The sequence below is a fragment of the Oncorhynchus mykiss genome, chromosome 8 (assembly GCF_013265735.2).
Source record: "Oncorhynchus mykiss isolate Arlee chromosome 8, USDA_OmykA_1.1, whole genome shotgun sequence".
Classification (NCBI taxonomy): Eukaryota; Metazoa; Chordata; class Actinopteri; order Salmoniformes; family Salmonidae; genus Oncorhynchus; species Oncorhynchus mykiss.
In genome coordinates this window covers 12,765,516-12,789,093 of record NC_048572.1, presented here as the reverse complement: position 1 = coordinate 12,789,093, position 23,578 = coordinate 12,765,516, and the positions used below count along the sequence as shown (strand labels likewise).

The window sequence follows — 23,578 nt, the reverse complement described above, 5'->3', positions numbered from 1 at the left end:
ATTGAGCATCAGTTACACATTTGGTTACCTGTGCGTGGAACAGGGCCAGTCCTTTGGCGGTATGCATGGGGATGAGCACCTTCATCAGGAACTGCTTGTGTTCCGCCTTCAATGGCAGTGCAAAGCCATTGATGATGCTGCAGATAGACAAAAACAACACTTCAATCAATCACTGCCTTGAGAAGCAAGCATTTGCAAACACACATGCACGACACACACACACACACACACACAGTATGGATGATGCAGCCAACAGAACCCCCCCCCCCCATATCCAGAATAGCTGAGGACACAGAGAGCAGGGTAGGCGGTCTGAGAAGCAGAGATGACTATTCATAGCTAGAGCCAGAGAGACATTTCACTGCTGGAACAAAAGAACACTTTCTACAAATAAAACTAAACAGGAAGAGCCACTTGCGTCCTTTAGCTCAAAAAGTGGAAAAGGCAGAGGTCAGCAGTGTGACTGGGTTTCCCAGAATTCTGTGGGGATGGGGAGCTAACAGCAGAAAAGCCTGTAGCAACACTAAAGGGACCTACTGATGTAGTGGTGAGTATATTAGCTCAAATGGAGATATTCTGGCATACGAGTGTAAATGGTTGCATGTCCTAGTTCCTTGAGCTCGCTGTGCCACTAGAGTCAACGGTGCTTGATAACAATATATGTTGATGCAGTTGATGCATGCTTGAACTCCCACCACACCACCTCCCCAGCATCCCACCACACCACCTCCCCCCAGCGTCCCACCACACCACCTCCCCCCAGCATCCCACCACCTCCCCCCAGCGTCCCACCACCTCCCCCCAGCGTCCCAACACTTCCCCAGCGTCTCAACCACCTCCCCAGCATCCCACCACACCACCTCTGGACTCACCTCCGCAGCGTCCCACCACCTCCCCAGCGTCCCACCACACCACCTCTGGACTCACCTCCCCAGTATCTCCAGGAGTTCGGCCACTCCGTTGAAGTGATCAGTCTCGTAGATGAACCTACCAAAACACAAACACACCATCACAATCAAACTACAAATGACTACACACTGAGTAGCGGAGCATTTGGCTCTGATAGGACACAACGGAGCAGAGAGAGAGGGATAGAGACAGTGCATGAGGATGGCCCCCTCTGCTAACATCGATGTTCAGAGTCGAATCATAGCATGTGTAAAACCTGTGAAATGTGCTCAGCCACTGACACCAGTTGTACTGTGGCTCTGACGTAGGCTTGATCATGTCCCATCTATCTACCAGGTGTCCCCAAGCTGCTGCCTGAAAGAACCTGGTTAGGAAAGCCTGCCAGGGAAACGATCACAGCAGGACAGTTTCCCTTCTCAACCAGGGCATTGACAGAAAGTAGGACAGTTCCCCTTCTCAGCCAGGGCATAGAGGGAAATCTGGACAGTTCCCCTTCTCAGCCAGGGAATAGACGGAAAGCTGGACAGTTCCCCTTCTCAGCCAGGGAATAGACGGAAAGCTGGACAGTTTCCCCTTCTCAGCCAGGGAATAGACGGAAAGCTGGACAGTTCCCCTTCTCAGCCAGGGAATAGACAGAAAGCTGGACAGTTCCCCTTCTCAGCCAGGGAATAGACAGAAAGCTGGACAGTTCCCCTTCTCAGCCAGGGAATAGACAGAAAGAAGAGGGGAAGTCAACTGACAGGAATGGGCTCCCAGGAACACAGGGAAGGTTGAGGTTAATCATGATCTCGTCCAACGAGAAACGCTAATTTTCTATTCCAGTTGAAAACGTTTTGCTACGATAAGCCCTAATGAATACGACCATGGACTTTTTAGGTGCCGAGCTGCGGGGGGGGGGGGGGGGGGGGGATTGAACTCAGTTTGACGGATACCTGTGTGGTTCCCACTGTTTACTCCTGTGAACAAGAGAGAGGGGCACTTCACTATTCACTCACCGCAAGAAGATGTTGTTGATCTGCTTCCTGATGAAAGCCCGCAACCCCAGGAACTTCCCGTAGATCCGATGCAGGACTGTCTTCAGGAAGTCCCTCTCCCGGGGGTCCTCGCTGTCAAACAGTTCCAGGAGCTGCCAAGGTCAAAGAAGAGGGGGGGGGGGGGGGAGAGAGAGCAAGAGCAAAAAGTTATTTCCTTTGCTTCCCAGTGTCATTTCAAAGCATTTCAAACCTAGAATCGAAAGTTTTGTTTCTGACTGGGCTGTGTCTCTCTCTATGGTAACAGTGGTGTTTCAACTCAATTCTATTTTACAGGCGCGGTGCAAAAACCACCTAGAGCAAAGCCATACCCAGGCCCTCTTAACAAAATTGTCAATAGATGAGTTACCTGACAACGTTACGAAAGGAAGGCAGATCCTTTTACATATGCTATTGGACTATAAAGAGATGTTGCTAATTTATCTACATGTTCCAAATAATGATGATCCACGCTTCTTTAGAAATACATATAATAATTTATCGAGCTTACAGGCAATACATGACTCAATTATTATAGTGGGAGATTATAATACGGTTTCAAGTACCTCAATGGACCGTAAAGTAAATCACACTACAAACTATCACCCTCACGCGCTTAAGGAAATTACAAATATTATGGATATATTGGAACTAGTGGACATGACATATGGAGGCTTAAATACCCTGACCTAGTGAGATCTACATGGAGCAGGTTCAATCAAGCTAGTCGTCTTGATTGCCTTTAATTTTCGCTGGCAACAAACGTTTAAATAGTGCTGATAGAGGACAGAATGAGGTCGGACCATCAAATAATTGGCAAACACATTACTCTTATAGGGCGAGAAAATTGGAAATTTAATTAAAGTCTACCGGATGACAAATTGTTTTAACCAAGACAAAATCATTTACAACAAATGTTTTCCTACATAGGTACAACAGATTATTTCCATATTGTATGTCACATGTGCCTTTAGACCCCATGCAATTCAATACTAATCTTGAAAACAAAAACTATTTATGTCAAAAGAGTTCATCTTAAAAAATGAACTAGAGAAACAAACAGTACAAATAGATAGCAAAAAAGCCCCTTGATGGGAGAGCATAATATACAAGGAAATTCTCAAAAGCTGCTAATGAGAACCTTGTATCTAGCCGGTGGGGATTCCGGTGGGGTGCCCCCACCCAGGCAGTGACAATGCTGGCAACACTAGCTGCAGTAACCCATGGGGAGGGGGTCACACTCGAACATTCAGAGAGGGGGCATTTTATTGTGGCCATGTGGTGGCACAAAATCAAAGGTCTGACTGCACAGAGATGCTTGAGAATATGGTCACTATGGGGGAACATGTGTGGGTGTTTCAGGGGAAAGGGGTATATCTGACCTCCATCACCTAGGATGTGACAATGGTTAACCAAATCTCCCCATTTCTGGCCGTTTTTTATCAATTTTGCAGGCCTTCTCATTCAGCTGCAACAGTATATGCGTTCGTAAATCAAGACCTTTCTCGAGTTGGGCTCTGGGATGGTGCAACTGTTGAGCATATGGTTGTTTGTGGGAGAAAGGGGTTGAGTGTGTGTGTGTATCCCACAACTGCTGTAAAGATGTGAGGGACAATATAGGATGAATCACAATAATTGTTGGCTAAAATAATAAAATGTAACTTTTGTAATGACAATACTGGTAAGAGGTAACAATCCTTTGCATAAACTATCTACATTATTACAAATAAACTCTGCAGAAAAATAAATGTCCCCTTTTCAGGACCCTGTCTTTCAAAGATAATTCATAAAAATCCTAATATCTTCACAGATATTCATTGTAAAGGGTTCAAAACACTGTTTCACATGAATATGCACCCGTGGAACGGTTGTTAAGACACTAACAGCAGACGGTAGGCAATTAAGGTCACGGTTATGAAAATTTAGGACACTAGAGAGACCTTTCTACTGACCCTGAAAAACACCAAAAGATGTCCAGGGTCCCTACTCATCTGCGTGAACGTGCCTAACACAGAACACAAACCGTCTGCGCGGATGCGCCATAGTGCATAAAGGTATTTTGTCCCCCCCATACCAAACGCGATCACGACACGCAGGTTAAAACATCAAAACAAACTCTGAACCAATGACATTAATTTGGGGACAGGTAGAAAAGCATTAAACATTTATGGAAATTTAGCTTGCAATTGCTAGCTAATTTGTCCCATTTAGCTAGCTTGTTGTTACTAGCTAATTTGTCCTGTGATATAAACATTGAGTTATTATTTTACCTGAAATGCACAAGGTCCTCTACTCCGACAATTAATCCACACATAAAACGGTCAGTGTGAATCAAGCAGTGTGGGTGCAATAATTGAATAACATAGATTTCTAAATGCACGCGATGTGAGCAGTGTAGTCAGCCTGCAAGGAGGCATGAGGACTGCAGATGTGGCCAGAGCAATAAATTGCAATGTCGGTACTGTGAGACGCCTAAGACAGAGAGACAGGGCGGACAGGTGATCGTCCTCGCAGTGGCAGACCACGTGTAACACCTGCACAGGATCCGGACATCCCAACACCCCACCTGCGGGACTGGTACAGGATTGCAACAACTGACCGAGTTACACCAGGAATGCACATTCCCTTCATCAGTGATCAGACTGTCCACATTAGGCTGAGTTGAGGCTGAGGGCTTGTAGGCCTGTTGTAAGGCAGGTCCTCACCAGACATCACCGGCAACAACGTCGCCTATCGGGACAAACGCACCGTCGCTGGATCAGACAGGACTGGCAAAAAGTGCTCTTCACTGACGAGTCGCGGTTTTGTCTCACCAGGGGTGATGGTGTGATTCGCGTTTATCATCGAAGGAATGAGCGTTACATCGAGGCCTGTACTCTGGAGCGGGATCAATTTGGAGGTGGAGGGTCTGTCATGGTCTGGGGCGATGTGTCACAGCATCATCACTGAGCTCGTTGTCAATGCAAGAAATCTCAACACTGTGCGTTACAGGGAAGACATCCTCCTCCCTCATGCGGTACCCTTCCTGCAGGCTCATCCTGACATGACCCTCCAGCATGACAATGCCACCAGCCATACTGCTCGTTCTGTGCGTGATTTCCTGCAAGACAGGAATGTCAGTGTTCTGCCATGGCCAGCGAGTTTTATCGGTTGATCTGCTTATGCTCTGTGGGTGGCACTGTGCTCTTTTCGAAGGAGGGGTCCTGGTCTCTCGGGGGCCATGGGATCATGGGTGGTCTACCGGTCACTGGGATGACAACCCAACTCGGGATGAGGGGTTTTAGTAGGTGGAATTGTTGGGACCAATTGGAGGTTTACATAGTAGCAATGCAATTATCATGGTACAGCTATATAGACAATCATCATGGTACGTTTACAAACATATATTATGATAAATGGAATTGAAACTTGTCTCATTATGGTAATTAGTGAAATAAGTATAGCCAGTTATAATTGTAGTGTCTTAGCTGCAGTAGTTTATGTGTCGGGGGGCTAGGGTCAGTTTGTTATATCTGGAGTACTTCTCCTGTCCTATTCGGTGTCCTGTGTGAATCTAAGTGTGCGTTCTCTAATTCTCTCCTTCTCTCTTTCTCTCTCTCGGAGGACCTGAGCCCTAGGACCATGCCCCAGGACTACCTGACATGATGACTCCTTGCTGTCCCCAGTCCACCTGACTGTGCTGCTGCTCCAGTTTCAACTATTCTGCCTTATTATTATTCGACCATGCTGGTCATTTATGAACATTTGAACATCTTGACCATGTTTTGTTATAATCTCCACCCGGCACAGCCAGAAGAGGACTGGCCATCCCACATATGCTCTCTCTAATTCTCTCTTTCTTTCTCTCGGAGGACCTGAGCCCTAGGACCATGCCCCAGGAATACCTGACATGATGACTCCTTGCTGTCCCCAGTCCACCTGACTGTGCTGCTGCTCCAGTTTCAACTATTCTGCCTTATTATTATTCGACCATGCTGGTCATTTATGAACATTTGAACATCTTGACCATGTTTTGTTATAATCTCCACCCGGCACAGCCAGAAGAGGACTGGCCACCCCACATAGCCTGGTTCCTCTCTAGGTTTCTTCCTAGGTTTTGGCCTTTCTAGGGAGTTTTTCCTAGCCACCGTGCTTCTTCACCTGCATTGCTTGCTGTTTGGGGTTTTAGGCTGGGTTTCTGTACAGCACTTTGAGATATCAGCTGATGTACGAAGGGCTATATATAAAAATAAATTTGATTAGCAGATAAGAAAATACTATCAGTATTTACCTGGCTAAAAGAGAAGGAATGTATAATCTATTGGTTTACAGGAAACTCATTCAACAATTTTAGATGAAGTTTTGTGGAAAAAGGACAGGGGGCGAAATATATTTCTCCCATGGGCAAAGAAACGCAAAAGAGGTGACAATATTAATTAACAGTAATATTAATTAAATTGTGCAAATTGTCCAAACAGATCCTCAAGGTAGATGATTTTAAATGTTATTGGACCACGGCTTCTTAACCTATAATAAATAAATAATGATGATCCACACTTCTTTGAAAATATATATAACAATTTATCAACCTTACAAGCAACACAAGTCTATTATTATGGTGGGAGATTATACTATGCTTTTAAATACCTCTATGGACCCATAAAGGACATCACACTATCACCCTCAGGTACTTAAGGAAATCATGAATGTCATGGATATATTGGAATTAGTGGATTTTTGGAGGCTTAAATACCCTGATCTAGTGAGATATACATGGCGGAAGCTTAATCAAGCTAGTCGTCTTGATTACTTTCTTATGTAATTCTCTATGGTGCCAAAAGTTTAAAAAATAATACAAAATACATAAATGTTGAATGTTGAATGCGGTCGGACAGTGGGGCAAAAAAGTATTTAGTCAGCCACCAACTGTGCAAGTTCTCCCACTTAAAAAGATGAGAGGCCTGTAATTTTCATCATAGGTACACTTCAACTATGACAGACAAAATGAGAAAAAAAATCCAGAAAATCACATTGTAGGATTTTTAATGAATTTATTTGCAAATGATGGTGGAAAATAAGTATTTGGTCAATAACAAAAGTTTCTCAATACTTTGTTATATACCCTTTGTTGGCAATGAGAGGTGAAGACTTACAGAAAACATTTGACAAGGTTTTCACACACTGTTGCTGGTATTTTGGCCCATTCCTCCATGCAGATCTCCTCTAGAGCAGTGATGTTTTGGGGCTGTTGCTGGGCAACACGGACTTTCAACTCCCTCCAAAGATTTATGGGGTTGAGATCTGGAGACTGGCTAGGCCACTCCAGGACCTTGAAATGCTTCTTATGAAGCCACTCCTTCGTTGCCCGGGCGGTGTGTTTGGGATCATTGTCATGCTGAAAGACCCAGCCATGTTTCATCTTCAATGCCCTTGCTGATGGAAGGAGGTTTTCACTCAAAATATCACGATACATGGCCCCATTCATTCTTTCCTTTACACGGATCAGTCGTCCTGGTCCCTTTGCAGAAAAACAGCCCCAAAGCATGAGGTTTCCACCCCCATGCTTCACAGTAGGTATGGTATTCTTTGGATGCAACTCAGCATTCTTTTACCAAAAAGTTATATTTTGGTTTCATCTGACCATATGACATTCTCCCAATCTTCTTCTGGATCATCCAAATGCTCTCTAGCAAACTTCAGACGGGCCTGGACATGTACTGGCTTAAGCAGGGTGACACGTCTGGCACTGCAGGATTTGAGTCCCTGGCGGCGTAGTGTGTTACTGATGGTAGGCTTTGTTACTTTGGTCCCAGCTCTCTGCAGGTCATTCACTAGGTCCCCCCCGTGTGGTTCTGAGATTTTTGCTCGCGTTCTTGTGATCATTTTGACCCCACGGGGTGAGATCTTACGTGGAGCCCCAGATCGAGGGAGATTATCAGTGGTCTTGTATGTCTTCCATTTCCTAATAATTGCTCCCACAGTTGATTTCTTCAAACAAAGCTGCTTACCTATTGCAGATTCAGTCTTCCCCGCCTGGTGCAGGTCTACAATTTTGTTTCTGGTGTCCTTTGACAGCTCTTTGGTCTTGGCCATAGTGGAGTTTGGAGTGTGACTGTTTGAGGTTGTGGACAGGTGTCTTTTATACTGATAAGTTCAAACAGGTGCCATTAATACAGGTAACAAGTGGAGGACAGAGGAGCCTCTTAAAGAAGAAGTTGCAGGTCTGTGAGAGCCAGAAATCTTGCTTGTTTGTAGGTGACCAAATACTTATTTTCCACCATAATCCACCATAAAAAAAATCCTAATGTGATTTTCTGGATTTATTTTATTTTATTTTGTCTGTCATAGTTGAAGTGTACCTATACCTAGAAATTTTCCAATCGCACAAAAAGCTTTTCTCTCAAATTTTGAGCACAAATTTGTTTACGTCCCTGTTAGTGAGCATTTCTCCTTTGTCAAGATAATCCAGCTACCTGACAGGTGCGGCACATCAAGAAGTATGATCATTACACAGGTGCACCTTGTGCTCGGGACAATGAAAGACCATTCTAAAATGTGCAGTTTTGTCACACAACAATGCCACAGATGTCTCAAGTTGAGGGAGTGTGCAATTGGCATGCTGACTGCAGGAATGTCCACAAGAGCGGTTGCCAGATAATTTAATGTTAATTTCTCTACCATAAGCTGCCTCTAATGTTGTTTTAGAAAATTTGGCAGTACATCCAACCGGCCTCACATCCGCAAACCACGTGTATGGCATCGTGTGGGCGGGGAAATAGCTGTTTAAAGGAATTGAGCGGTTTAGGATCAGTCCTTTGTACTGTAATGTTAGCTACTGTTTAAAGGAGAGGAGCGATTTTGGTATCAGTGATCAGTACTGTAACGTTACTGTTTAAAGGAGAGGAGCGGTGTGGAACATGCCACTGAGCCCAGAGGAATAGCCTAGCTAGTGCTGATGTCGGCCAGTTCCTAAAATGTGGGTTTCGTCATTTTATGAGGTTGCCAGGACCACAATGACAGGGTTGCTATTCCAGCAGAGTAGTGCCCCCGTTCCAGTCCCGCCCTCCTCCCTCAGTCTGGCACCAAGGCAGCAGCCTCCTCCATTACAGTCCAGCCCTGCTCCCCCAGCTTGGCACCGAGGCAGCAGACTCCTCTGTTGCAGACACACAGATGATACTAAGCTGCTTCCCAATACTCTTAATATCCTTTGACCTATTGTATGACCTTGTGTCATCACTCCAAATGGAGGAAGCTAATTTACAGCTAACTGCTGTTTTCACCTTTATTCTTGCAATGCTACCTAGCCTGCATCCATCAAGTCCGCTCAAATCAGTGAGGACAAAGAAATAGGCCATAGATAAGGATGTTGCTTGGTAGTGTTGGAACGTGGCCCGGACAAGACTATGATTCAGCCATGCAGGGGGCCCGGGGCCAGGGTCAATATTCAATCACCATCAGTGATCATCAAGACCCGACCAGTGGGATTTCACCCAGAGGCTAATGCATTTTGTCCTGAACTTGACCTCTGCTGTGTCTGTTATGTTACAGTAGCACTGGGGTCTAGGAGCGGAGCGAATTGTTCTGTTCTACAGGGTCATCGAAGAAGAGCCTATGATGTCTCAGAGACAAAGCTCCCAGAGGGACACAGTACTGTACGTTCGTCATCAGTCAGTCAGTCGATACGTTTCACTGATGATGAAAATATCCTGAAAGTAGAGGGCTGTTACACTATTGGTGCTAACAAGCTAAGCCAACACAGTCTAACCACCTAGCTAACGAGACATTATAGATGTAGAACAGCTCTGACCGGGTTTGTGTTCTGTAGGGCTGGGTGGTATTCAAATGGTCATACCTTCATACTGTTCCTGTACCATACCGGGGTATACAATATTACCGGCAGTGTTCCTGTACCATAAAGGGGTATACGATATTACCGGCAGTCCACACAAGGGATGTTTTTTGGACGCAGAAAACAATTTAGGGAGCAGGAATCTTGATCCAGCAGGGGTTGATTGTCTCTGCTATAACCAAGAAGTTTGATCTTGCAAGCTAGCGAGTTAGCAAACAAATTGCATAGCTGGAGCCCTGAGCTGGAGATAATCTTAAATCACATTATATACTGAACAAAAACGCAACATGTAAAGTGTTGATCCCATGTCTCATGAGCGGAAATATTTCAGAAATGTTCCATATGCACAAAAATGTTGTTCACAAATCTGTTTAAATCCCTGTTAGTGAGCATTTTTCCTTTGCCACTTGACAGGTGTGACATATCAAGAAGCTGATTAAAACAGCATGATAATTACACAGATGCACCTTGTGCTGTGGACAATAAAAGGCCACTCTAAAATGTTCAGTTTTGTCACACAACACAATCCCACAGATGTCTCAAGTTGAGGGAGTGTGCAATTGGCATGCTGACTGCAGGAATCTCCACCAGAGCTGTTGCCACATCCAACCTCCAACAATGTCAATTTTCTCTGCAAAAGGGTCATTACTGATGAGTCACGGTTGAACTGAAATTACTATTTTTCAGAAGAAGCCAATAGGTTTCTAAAAGCTACACTCAAAGTAGTTATTTTCTCTGCAGGTCTAAGGCTACTTCCTGCTGCAGATAAAAGCAGCAAAACAAAGAGCGACATTCTGCTAAACCTCAGAGAAAGTAGCTCCAGTTTTATCGATAGGGAAGCAGAACAACAGGTCTCTATTTTTACAAAACCCAGACACCCACTGAGACCGGGATGGAAGGAGAATGGTGCATAAACAAAATGGCCAATCCTCATCCTGCCTGTTTATGTGCAGCTCTCTGAGAGAAGCTAAAAGAAACAATGCATGTCAATGCCTTTCAGGTGTCAGGTGAGCTTGACACTACGTGACAGAAAAGCAATTGTCGCACCCCCTGTTGTGCACTGTGTACACACTATGCACGTGTGCATGCATGCATTTGAGCTCTAGACAGACAGACTTTTAATATGGGCTTGTTATAATGCGTGTACAGTCTACACTGTAGTTGTGTGCAGTATGTTGATTGAGAAGTCAGAGAGGGAGGAAGAGAGGAAGTGGGTCTGGAGTAGCTACGTAAATAATTGGGGTGTATCCACGGGGAGGTTGTGACCTCCAGCACTTCCTCGCTCTTCCTCTCTGCCCCGGCTAAGCCTCAGTCTGTGCTCAAAGGTAAAAACAGCCCCCCTGGAGCGCTCTTCCTTTCGCTGCGTGCCAATGACGTGACGGCGCTATTTAATAATAATCCCACGTGGATGAGAATAGTTCAATCGGAGACGCGGGCTGCATCGGAAATAACACCCTATACCCTATTCAGTGCACTACCTTCCACCAGAGCCCTATGGGATTCCCTATAGGGAACAAGGTGCCATTTGAGACCGTCACAGCCAGACCCCTCACAGAGAGCTCTGCCTGGACAGGCTAACCGTGCATTAGGAGGGGGAGAACATAGAGAGAACGTACGGAGGTCGAGAGACCTCTGTCACTAAGTATTGTTGTTTTGACAACACAGGGCTTAATGGATTCACAGCATATGTCTAATGATTGGGATTAGACTTGTGCAAACAGCCTCTTTCTATAGTCAGTAGCCTAACCTGTATTATATACAGGAAGCAGAGGCAATACTGTTTAACACTACTTAAGGGTACAACATTTTGTGCTTGCGCAGACATACACAGTATACAGAGACAGATATAGGTTCAAACAGAAAGTAAAAAGCGAGGAACAAGGGAACAGAGAGAGTGTCACTGTAATTTGAATGCATGACTCACAAAAGGTTTCGGTTCAGTTCTAGCAAAGCATCTTTTCAAGTCACTAGAAGCCTTGTTCAACAGCAAAGGGTTTGTTCAGTTTCAGGATATGGGCGGGGCTGGTGAGAATAACTCCTCACTGCCTTCAGCCAGCCAGCCAGCCAGCCAGCCAGCCAGCCAAAACAGAATGCGATGAGTGTTTCCCCTGCCATGTTGTCCCACCAGGCCCTCTCCCAGTCCCCCTGCCCTGACAAGCACATAGCTGACAGTGAAGACACAAGCATTCTGATCATACCACAGCAGCAGCCACTAACCACACAATGAGCTCTGCATGATGACTATCTGTGACACATCCAGAGACAAGAAACATAGGCTACATAAGATCTGGACTCAAAGGCTTCCTTGTTAAATATCAAAACACTTTGAAAGAAAGCTTTCTAATCAAATATCATGGTACAATTGTATGTATTCCATTCTTTAGTGGGCATTCAGTAACTGGGAGAAAAACCAGTTCCCGCCGCAATATGTACATCACCTGGAAACATTTAAAATGATGCTTTAATATCTTCAAACTGATTGAATATTTGGGAGAGTACGACACCTAAGGCTTTCATGTGGATGTTTTAAGAGGAGTTTTTTGTCCAGCATCAGCAGAGCGACAGGAAGCCGATCTATGGTGACAACACTTCCGTAACTCTGGTAATGACAGGGCTGTACTTCCTTCCCCTCTGCACGTACTACACAATTTCAAAGACTACTACATTCACAGAGAGTGCAATTTCCCTAATAAATAACTATGCATAAAATATGTCCTGACAGTTCAACCTGATGAAATGAAATACATTTGGCTATAAATACACTAACGTTCCCATGTGAACTGATTGTACAGTCCCTCTCCCATGTCAAGGTCTGTCTCCAACAGTCATAGAGAAACAGGAGCGAGCACTGAGAATAAAACCACAGAAAAAAAAAACAGGGCCTGTCCTCTCTGTCCCCCCTTAGCCCGACCCCTTCACCAGCCTCTTTCCGACCACAGTCCCCTTTTCCCTTCCAACAGAGTAAACAATAGGGTGCTATTTAAAGCTTCCCCATGACACCCCTCCACCACTCGCATCATGGAAACTCAGCCAGAGCACCTCGGATGCTGCAGCTCAGCCAACATTCCAGGCCATAGCGTTAGTCCCCGTTTATTCCCTCGCTCTAGGGAGAGGAGGACGGCTCGATAAATACGCACGGCACAGCCCCAGCAGGTTACCGCTGAAGAGCTCCAGCAAGGGTGAGACGGGGTCGTATTCATTAGGGCACACCGCAGCAAAACGTTTTGTAACGGAAATGTCAGGTTCTCTTCCAGTTTCAGTCTGTTTTCTACCTTTTGGTGCCGAATGAATACGACCCAAGGTGGGACGTTAAGATGGTGAAATACCATTGAGACATACTCGGGCAATCTGGGATCAGGGCATATGTGCCCTTGAGAAGCTAGGCTAAATACTGAGACTAACACTGAAGAAATGTACTCTTTGTAAAATGTTATGCTCCAAACTAACTTTCACAGGATGTAATGTTGAAAAAAAACAGGCTTTGATAACTGCCAGGAGAGATAATCAATCAAACATGTTCATTGTTTTCGGTCGGTCATACTCTGACCTTTCTGCTCTGGAGCGCAAAACGGAATTGCACATCAGTGCCACTTTTGTTCAAAGCCAAATCAAAATGACCACTAACAAAACAGATTCATCTACCAAATGATTATTCAAACAAGGTTGGTGTTTGATGTATTGTACTGGAGTCTTTTGAAGAGAAGATGTTAAGCAGGCAGTCTGAGGCTTGTAAGGCTGCCAGGTCTGTCTTCTTGACTTCACTTAGTTTGGCCCTTTTTGATCCACAGAGAACCGACAGTGACATCAGTAAACAACAGAAAATTAAAGTCTCTACAATATTTGGTAATTAATACAATAGCTTTGAACAACACTGTCAAACCGGGGGTGTATGCAACTGACAACGTTAAGAACAGAAAACAAGACTTTCTTATTGGACAAGTTCAATGTCTTGGCCCGTTTGCCTCCTAGGGAATACACACACCCCTGCTGATGACGATGTCACGTGGCCATTTGACTGACAATGGTCTGAAATCTGAGGGGATAAGGGTCATTGACAGGTGACATCAGATTGCGACGCTTACCTGCAGCACAAACTTCTGATCAATGTAGCGCTTGGCGATGCTGGGCTGAAAGTCTGGGTTCTCCAAGAATCGCAGGAGGAACTCGTAGACAAGCTGGGGAAAGTCAACGAACTAAATCTGAGCCAAATGAAATATACATATAGCGCATAATACCAGATATAACACGTGTTAAAAATTTTAAAAAAAGTAGAGTTAAAATGAGGTCAAGTTGAAGTGACGTGGTTTTACCTGTATGTGTGGCCATGAGGCCTCGAGAGTAGGCTCGTCCTCCTCTGGGTCAAAATCAGGGTTCTCACTCGGCGGAAGAGTCCGGAATATGTTGGTGCAGATCTGTGAACAAAAGGGCATTTCATGAACACACTAAAACTGCAACAAAATAAACTGACGCAAAAGCACATGGACAAACGGCAAACTTTTACCCACTGGACATAGTCAACTTCGACCTTAGGTTTGGAGAGCTACATGAAATTCAAAGATTAAACAGGTGGTCACAAGACATATTACAAGACAAGAGGTATGACAATACACTGTTTATTATTCATTAGGTTTCCACTCATACAATACATCATGAAAGAATAACCAGAATGATATTTCCTAAGGCATTTCATGTCCTATGCAGTTTGGCCCGCTGTAACAATCAGACTGAAGTCTAAGAATACTAGGCTACATTAAAAAGTTACACAATGTGGATTTGCTGATGTCCTGAGGGAAAACTTTATAGCCAAATGCCTAGCTGCTGTCGACTTCCTTAAAAGCCTCATGATAGTCCTAGCTTCCTTATCCCGGACTTATTTAAACAGTTTTCCAGTAATATGACCACATCAGGAGATTCAAAAGTGTCCTATATTTAGTCAGAGAAATTAAGATAAAGGCCTCTCGGGTGGCGCAGTGGTATAGGGCACTGAGTTCACGCCCAGGCTCTGTCGCAGCCGGCCGCGACCGGGAGGTCCGTGGGGCGGCGCACAATTGGCCTAACGTCGTCCGGGTTAGGGAGGGTTTGGCCGGTAGGGATATCCTTGTCTCATCGTGCACCAACGACTCCTGTGGTGGGCCGGCCACAGTGCACGCAAACCAGGTCGCCAGGTGCACGGTGTTTCCTCCGGCACATTGGTGCGGCTGGCTTCCGGGTTGGATGCGCGCTGTGTTAAAGAAGCAGTGCGGCTTGGTTGGGTTGTGTTTCGGAGGACGCATGGCTTTCGTCCTTCGTCTCTCCCGAGCCCGTACGGGAGTTGTAGTGATGAGACAAGATAGTAACAACTAACAATTGGATACCACGAAAAGGGGGTTAAAACCCCCCCCAAAAAACAGAAAGGCCTAGCTTCTTAATCATCACAACTTCTGGTGAGAAAGTTCTCGTTTGGAGACATTTGTAATGGTAGGTGTAACTCATAATTCAAACATAATTCAATCAATGCATTTTAATGCCTGGGATGATGGGTGTTCCCAGGACATCAGAACGGGATGCCCTTAGAGCTCTGCTACCCCACCTCAATTTTTTACATTTATTTGACCTTTATTTAACTAGACAAGTCAGTTAAGAGCAAATTCTTATTTACAATGACGGCCTACCCCGGCCAAACCAAGACGGTGCTGGGCCAATTGTGAGCCACCCTATGGGACTCCCAATCACGGCCGGATGTGATACAGCACCTTAGATTATACATCGGGTAGGGCCCGTTTAATTTTTAAAAAATCAATAACTAGGGTATGGGCAGGGCTCGGGTATCACTAATTTGATCACTAACATATTGAAGTTGAGCCATTTGCTTGTGCTGTGCTGCACAGTAGTCATATCTGACTAAGATCACAACATTGTGTCAGAAGTGCTTCAACCTCATCAAATATAAAACAGGAGAGATTATTTAAAAGAAAAGAATGTTACTTGAGTTTTGTCTGAGTTTTGTCTCCTCATTGAGCAGAGCAGCCCAAGCAGAGCCGTTGCTATGGATACTCAGACTCCGAGCGTCATGGGCAGAGCGCATGCAGAGCGAGCTGTGCATAGGGAGCAATGACAGGCATAGGAGCAGCTAATGAATTTACTAATGGAAGAAGTTATTTCTGATTTCGGCCAGGGCCTTAAATCTGGCAGAAGCAATAGGGCCGGGGTAGGGTAGGGCCTGAACGTCAGGGGCATGGGTAGGGTCTGAACGTCAGGTTAAAATTCATGCCTGTGCAGGCCTCTAGATGTCCTTCCCCACGCTAGGACAAGATTACTTTTCCCCATTGAGGATGGCCTTTAAGTGTTTCACATCAATTCAGCAATCAACACAGCATTATGGTAGCACTACCAGAACAGACATGGTGTAAAATACATTGCAGAATAACTAGCCCACTAGGCCTTTATAGAGAAATTAAGAAATCTAGGAAATTAGTAGTGAGTGACCAGGTTGCATATCAATAGGTTATACCAACTTATAATCAAAACAAAGACAGAAAATGAATTACAATTTCAGCTACACATCTTTTTCCCAATGTAGATGTGTACCGCTTGCACTGCAGCTGGGAAACAGAGGGAGATTTCCCTTGCATATAGGGAGATGAAAGCTGCAAGTCTCCTATCATCATTGTATTAATACCCAGAGAACAGTAGCAGTTTACTCCACTAATATGCTGAGTGAGGGATGATAAGTAGGCTGATATCTGCTGTGCGGGTGCTTTATCATGAACACAGCCACAGAACAATCCAAACATACAGGGAGGGTTGAAGGAGAGAAGAGGGAGATGCGGCACTCCTCAAAATCTTGGGACTGAAAGACAAGTTTCTGTTGGAAAACTAGAAACTACGGACAGGCCTAATCGAATGTACTCTAGGATGCATGGAAACAGTTTTATTGTATTGTTCAGTCCGCTGAAAAATGTCCAACATATAAAGAAGGCCTGAACGGTTTAAATTCTGCATTCAAAGTTAGGTACCACAAATAAAAGAGATTACTTAGAGCCTTCAGAAAGTATTCACATTTAAAATGGATTTAATTGACATGTGTCACTGGTCTACACACTATACCCCAATAATGTCAAAGTGTAATTATGTTTTAGAAATGTTTGCAAACGAATTAAAAATGAAAAGCTGAAATGTCTTCAGTCAATAAGTATTCAACCCCTTTGTTATGACAAGCTTATGATAAGTTCAGAAATGCTTAACAAGTCACATAAGTTGAATGGACTCTGATTTTTTTGTGTGTATTTTATGTAGATCATTGACCCCCCCCCCCCCCCCCCCCCCTTTTTAAAAAACAATTAAATCCATTTGAATCCCATTTTGAAAGAACAAATTGTGAAAAAAACCCAGTTGTGAATAGTTTCTGAAGGCACTGTAGGAAGAGTAAAACCATTGTATGATTTAACGACTGTTCGCAGAGGTAACCTAATCCCTACAATCCGGAGTAGTGTGTGTGTGTGTGTGTGTATGTATATCAAACGCATGTATATGTGTCTGTGTGTTAGAGAGAATTTGCGAGGCCTGTGGGCTGTTTACATAGAAATGAGTGACGAGTGCTACATTTCTAACAGTGCATGGAGATGTAGCCTAGCTAAAGCAAAACTTAGAATTATGTTCCGCACAACAACAAAAATAACAAAAAATGTGTTGCATTCTGAAAACGTAAGTGTATGGACCATGACATAACATTGTATTGTGTATGGACCATGACATAACATTGTATTGTGTATGGACCATGACATAACATTGTATTGTGTATGGACCATGACATAACATTGTATTGTGTATGGACCATGACATAACATTGTATTGTGTATGGACCATGACATAACATTGTATTGTGTATGGACCATGACATAACATTGTATTGTGTATGGACCATGACATAACATTGTATTGTGTATGGACCATGACATAACATTGTATTGTGTATGGACCATGACATAACATTGTATTGTGTATGGACCATGACATAACATTGTATTGTGTATGGACCATGACATAACATTGTATTGCGTATGGACCATGACATAACATTGTATTGCGTATGGACCATGACATAACATTGTATTGCGTATGGACCATGACATAACATTGTATTGCGTATGGACCATGACATAACATTGTATTGCGTATGGACCATGACATAACATTGTATTGCGTATGGACCATGACATAACATTGTATTGCGTATGGACCATGACATAACATTGTATTGCGTATGGACCATGACATAACATTGTATTGCGTATGGACCATGACATAACATTGTATTGCGTATGGACCATGACATAACATTGTATTGTGTATGGACCATGACATAACATTGTATTGTGTATGGACCATGACATAACATTGTATTGTGTATGGACCATGACATAACATTGTATTGTGTATGGACCATGACATAACATTGTATTGTGTATGGACCATGACATAACATTGTATTGTGTATGGACCATGACATAACATTGTATTGTGTATGGACCATGACATAACATTGTATTGTGTATGGACCATGACATAACATTGTATTGTGTATGGACCATGACATAACATTGTATTGTGTATGGACCATGACATAACATTGTATTGTGTATGGACCATGACATAACATTGTATTGTGTATGGACCATGACATAACATTGTATTGTGTATGGACCATGACATAACATTGTATTGTGTATGGACCATGACATAACATTGTATTGTGTATGGACCATGACATAACATTGTATTGTGTATGGACCATGACATAACATTGTATTGTGTATGGACCATGACATAACATTGTATTGTGTATGGACCATGACATAACATTGTATTGTGTATGGACCATGACATAACATTGTATTGTGTATGGACCATGACATAACATTGTATTGTGTATGGACCATGACATAACATTGTATTGTGTATGGACCATGACATAACATTGTATTGTGTATGGACCATGACATAACATTGTATTGTGTATGGACCATGACATAACATTGTATTGTGTATGGACCATGACATAACATTGTATTGTGTATGGACCATGACATAACATTGTATTGTGTATGGACCATGACATAACATTGTATTGTGTATGGACCATGACATAACATTGTATTGTGTATGGACCATGACATACAGTAACATTGTATTGTGTATGGACCATGACATAAGTTCCAGCTTTTAATATTTTAATAGACTCGCTGAAATTATCCAAAATGTCTCATCAACCCTCCAAACCACTGGTACTCTATCTGCCGGTCTGTGGGGAGGGTGCATGTGGCGGGAGTCTCAGTCAGTGGCATTTGGAACGTGTTCCCAGCACACGCTCAGCTCACAGCGTGCTGTGGTCCTACTCATGTCCCGTGTTTGAGCTGAAAGGGGATTCAGTTGCCAGAACCAAATTCTGACCCAAGAAATGCTCCTGCATAGGCACTGATCACCTAGAGAGACTAATGACAATTTTAAAAATAGGGGCACCGGAGTCCTGAAATGTTTACTTTGCTCGGGCACGCAACCTTTTTGACAAGGAGAAAATAGAGCGCAAAGGAGGGAGATGAGGAAGTAGGCGCACATTCATGTTGACAATGTTTGTTTTGCTGACGTTTTCACACTAGCTTGTTTGCTAAAGTTTGAACCACAGTTGAATTATTTGTTACATTGTGGTTACAATTAAAAATGTAAAATAATGAAATTAAACGAATCCTATTCCTAATGAATGAATCAGATGCGCGTGGCAAGCGTGTCATTTTACCAACGCTCCTATTGTGTTTGTATTTCATCAACAATGTCGAGTAGGCTACAAGCATATTACGGCTATAATATCATTCAGACTACAAATGATTGTTGCATGTGATTATAATGACACAGGGTAAAGAAAACGAAGTATTCACATAGCACTGTCTTGAACTGACCCGCATTTTCCTGCATTCTAGAACACTGAGTGGAGCCGTGTATTTATTGTCTGTTTGTTTAATTAGAATGTGAACTCTTATTAAAACATTAAAAAAAAGATTGAGGGTCTGGGTTTTGAAAACTATCGTGACCCGGCAGAGCAAATCATATTCATGCTGTGCTGCATAAACACAGCTGGCAGTAATTTACAGAGGACAACTTCCTTTTACTTGATTATGACTAAGCATGTTTCAATACATCTACCGTGGCGAAGGGTAGAGAATAATATAATCAAAACAGAGGGGGGCAAAGATAAATCCATTAAAGGATTCTGCATCAGCCACATCTCCCCATTACAATTCTGTGCTGGAGACTCGGTTTGGAGGCAGGTCATCACCACCACGATCACTGCAGCAGAGGTGTATTTTTAGCCTTGGAGGAATTGGAGAGTGACACACGGCGACGGAGAGGCTGGCAAGAGTGCTACCATTCTGCACAGTGTGTGTGTGTGTGTGTGTGTGTATGACAACACCCAATTACCTATTGTCAGTTTGACAAGCCACACAGCTCTAAAGGGGTGACGAAGGAGTAAAACATTCTTCAGCTGACAGTAATGCAACTTTTGAGATAACGAACAGCTTGCTGCTACTTACTATACCATTTCCTTAGAGTTTAATTGACTATAAAATTGGCCTTCCGCAGAGGTGGCTGGATAACATTGAACATACTGAGCACACTGAACCATACATTGAATGAAATATCCTTATTTGGATGGCACTGGCAGCAGCCATTGAACAATGTGCAACGCTAAACACATAAGTGCTGTTATACCATTTCATTTTCATGACAGGCAGAGCCCACTTCTGCGACAGGCTCCGAGAGTGCACGGTACCCACACTACAAAGATGGCGCCATATGTAATTAGCTGGAGCTAACTAACAGCTTGGGTCGCTTTGATCTCCTTGGTGTAAAGAACGCTTTAGAGTGTTCCTTTCACTGGCCGAGGTTTCTAAAGCAACGGGGTGCTGTTGGACACCGTCTTGCATCTCACTGCCTTGGTGGAGGAGGTGGGTGGATGTTAGAGAGAGACAGTGTGTGTGTTGGAAACAGATATTTTTATTCAGGAAAATAGACAGAGACCATCAGGAGAAGAAGAGAAAAAGAGACATTGGGAAGAGGGAGGGAGGAGGGGAATGGGGGAGACTAATGATCCAGACTATAGACAGAGTCCCACTGGTGTACAAATAAGCAGCCAGTCACACATCCCTGCCACTTACACACAGATAGTGTGTTGAACAAAAGCATGGGGGAGGAGATGGAAAATTGTTGGAAGTATGTACTGGAATTACTTTTGAATTGTTTAGCTACTTCGGGAATAACTATGTATGTGCTTCGCCTTTCCTTGACCCAAGTTCATGTCTCATTTAGAATGAAAGCTGCTCAATCTGATGACACTGTAGTGCTGTGCCTAAGAGAGTCGTCTTGAAGACAGGCCTTGTAGTGGTATTCAGGGTGGTATTGAATTTCCTGTCCGTCACTTCAAGGAACCTACTCTAGCTCAATAACACCTCTCTGGGTCCCTGGATGGTCTACAGGTGCAGCCCTGCCCCGCTCCACAGTCTCTGTGTAGTTCCATTCAGGGTTTAAGCTGGCCAGATCTCATTAGGTGTGGGGCCGCTCGGCCATGGATACGGGATAAGACGCCAGACAACCCACTACAGCCGGTGACAAAGCCTTTTATCTGCAGCTACGACGCTCCAGTCACCTCTAAGGTGTTCAAGGAGGACCGGACCTTAACCGACAGCCTCAATTAGGGACACCCAACACCAAACTGAGTAAACTAACAGACGGAAAGAAAGAAAAATACACATTGGACAATAACCTTGCATTGAACAATCAAATTCTGCTTCGGTTTGTGGGGAGTGGGGGACACAGATCCGAGGCTAGTAAAACTAGGACAGATTGTTCAACTCTTTTTCTAAACTATATGGTTCTCCCTTAACTGATGTAATCTGTGTATGATGTGATTTCATGTGTTAGATGAGAGTAGCTAACACCGCTTCATATCACTGCTTTGGGTGCATTCTCTTCACCACCCTGTGTTGAACATGCCCAGCTGATCCCAAACAAGCCAGTGAAAGAAATGGGAATTTTTTCTCTAGCCTTGGTATAACGCAACTGATTGGCTGCTGGTGGTGTCACATGGGCCACATTCCAGGGAGGGCTGCCAGGCGGGAAATAAAGTAACAGTGTGATACTCATCCCGCCCTGACGCCAAATACCTCAAGACAACTGCCCGGGCTGAACAACCACTGCGACACACACACACACACAAATACTAGCACTATTAGCTCTGTTCTGTAGCACTATTAGCTCTGTTCTGTAGCACTATTAGCTCTGTTCTGTAGCACTATTAGCTCTGTTCTGTAGCACTATTAGCTCTGTTCTGTAGCACTATTAGCTCTGTTCTGTTGCACTATTAGCTCTGTTCTGTTGCACTATTAGCTCTGTTCTGTTGCACTATTAGCTCTGTTCTGTAGCACTATTAGCTCTGTTCTGTAGCACTATTAGCTCTGTTCTGTTGCACTATTAGCTCTGTTCTGTTGCACTATTAGCTCTGTTCTGTTGCACTATTAGCTCTGTTCCGTTGCACTATTAGCTCTGTTCCGTAGCACTATTAGCTCTGTTCCGTAGCACTATTAGCTCTGTTCCGTAGCACTTTGCACTATTAGCTCTGTTCCGTTGCACTATTAGCTCTGTTCCGTTGCACTATTAGCTCTGTTCCGTAGCACTATTAGCTCTGTTCCGTTGCACTACTGTTCCGTTGCACTATTAGCTCTGTTCTGTAGCACTATTAGCTCTGTTCCGTTGCACTATTAGCTCTGTTCCGTTGCACTATTAGCTCTGTTCCGTAGCACTATTAGCTTTGTTCCGTAGCACTATTAGCTCTGTTCCGTAGCACTATTAGCTCTGTTCTGTAGCACTATTAGCTCTGTTCTGTAGCACTATTAGCTCTGTAGCACTATTAGCTCTGTAGCACTATTAGCTCTGTTCTGTAGCACTATTAGCTCTGTTCTGTTGCACTATTAGCTCTGTTCTGTAGCACTATTAGCTCTGTTCTGTAGCACTATTAGCTCTGTTCTGTTGCACTATTAGCTCTGTTCTGTTGCACTATTAGCTCTGTTCTGTAGCACTATTAGCTCTGTTCTGTAGCACTATTAGCTCTGTTCTGTTGCACTATTAGCTCTGTTCTGTTGCACTATTAGCTCTGTTCTGTAGCACTATTAGCTCTGTTCTGTAGCACTATTAGCTCATTCTTGCTGTGCTGCTGTAGCAGCATTAAGCCATTCTTGCTGTAATGTTATGCTGTATAATAATTTATTTACTGTAACATCAGCCCCGTTTCAATTTCCAGAAGAAATACCTGCATATTTTTTTTCCTTCATATATGATTGTGTTAGTCTGAAAATAGGGTGTCATACCATGAATGTACTTTGGCTACCCCCTAGATGGACATGACTATTATTATTTCACAGCACACATATCAAACATGTCAAAATGCACAGTGGGAGATTGGGAACACAAGGAAAGAAATTAAGGAGAGGGAACTGGAGCGTGTATGGTAGAGAGAGCAAATAAGAGAGAAAGTGAAGCGGGGTGTGTCTCTAGCCAGGGTTGGGGTCGATAACTAAGTGAAATGCACTAATGGCACCAGAAGGGTTTAAGCTCTGTGTGGGGTCATTGAGGAACTGTGTGTGTGACACAGCAACGCCCCACTCAGTGGTATCTGCGGGGGACCAAGCTAAATCTGTACTGTGTGTGTGGTGTGTATTTGAGAGAGTGAAATAAAGTAAAGGGTGCTGTACAAAAGAGTAAAAGGGCGCAGGAAAAGGATAGAGAAGGTGTGGATAGAGATGAA

At 43.8% G+C, this 23,578-nt stretch overlaps 1 protein-coding gene across 1 annotated transcript in view; it reads right to left on the bottom strand.

Moving 5' to 3' along the window:
• ppp2r5a (protein phosphatase 2, regulatory subunit B', alpha isoform) overlaps positions 1-23,578 on the bottom strand; it is a 76,935-nt gene that overhangs the window by 4,135 nt on the left and 49,222 nt on the right. Inside the window, exons 3-7 of the mRNA XM_036984800.1 lie at positions 14,058-14,159; positions 13,830-13,922; positions 1,905-2,035; positions 928-987; positions 29-137 (exon numbers count right to left, since the gene is read on the bottom strand). Of these exons, the coding sequence (XP_036840695.1) occupies positions 29-137; positions 928-987; positions 1,905-2,035; positions 13,830-13,922; positions 14,058-14,159 (495 nt within the window). The remainder of the gene's footprint in view (positions 1-28; positions 138-927; positions 988-1,904; positions 2,036-13,829; positions 13,923-14,057; positions 14,160-23,578) is intronic.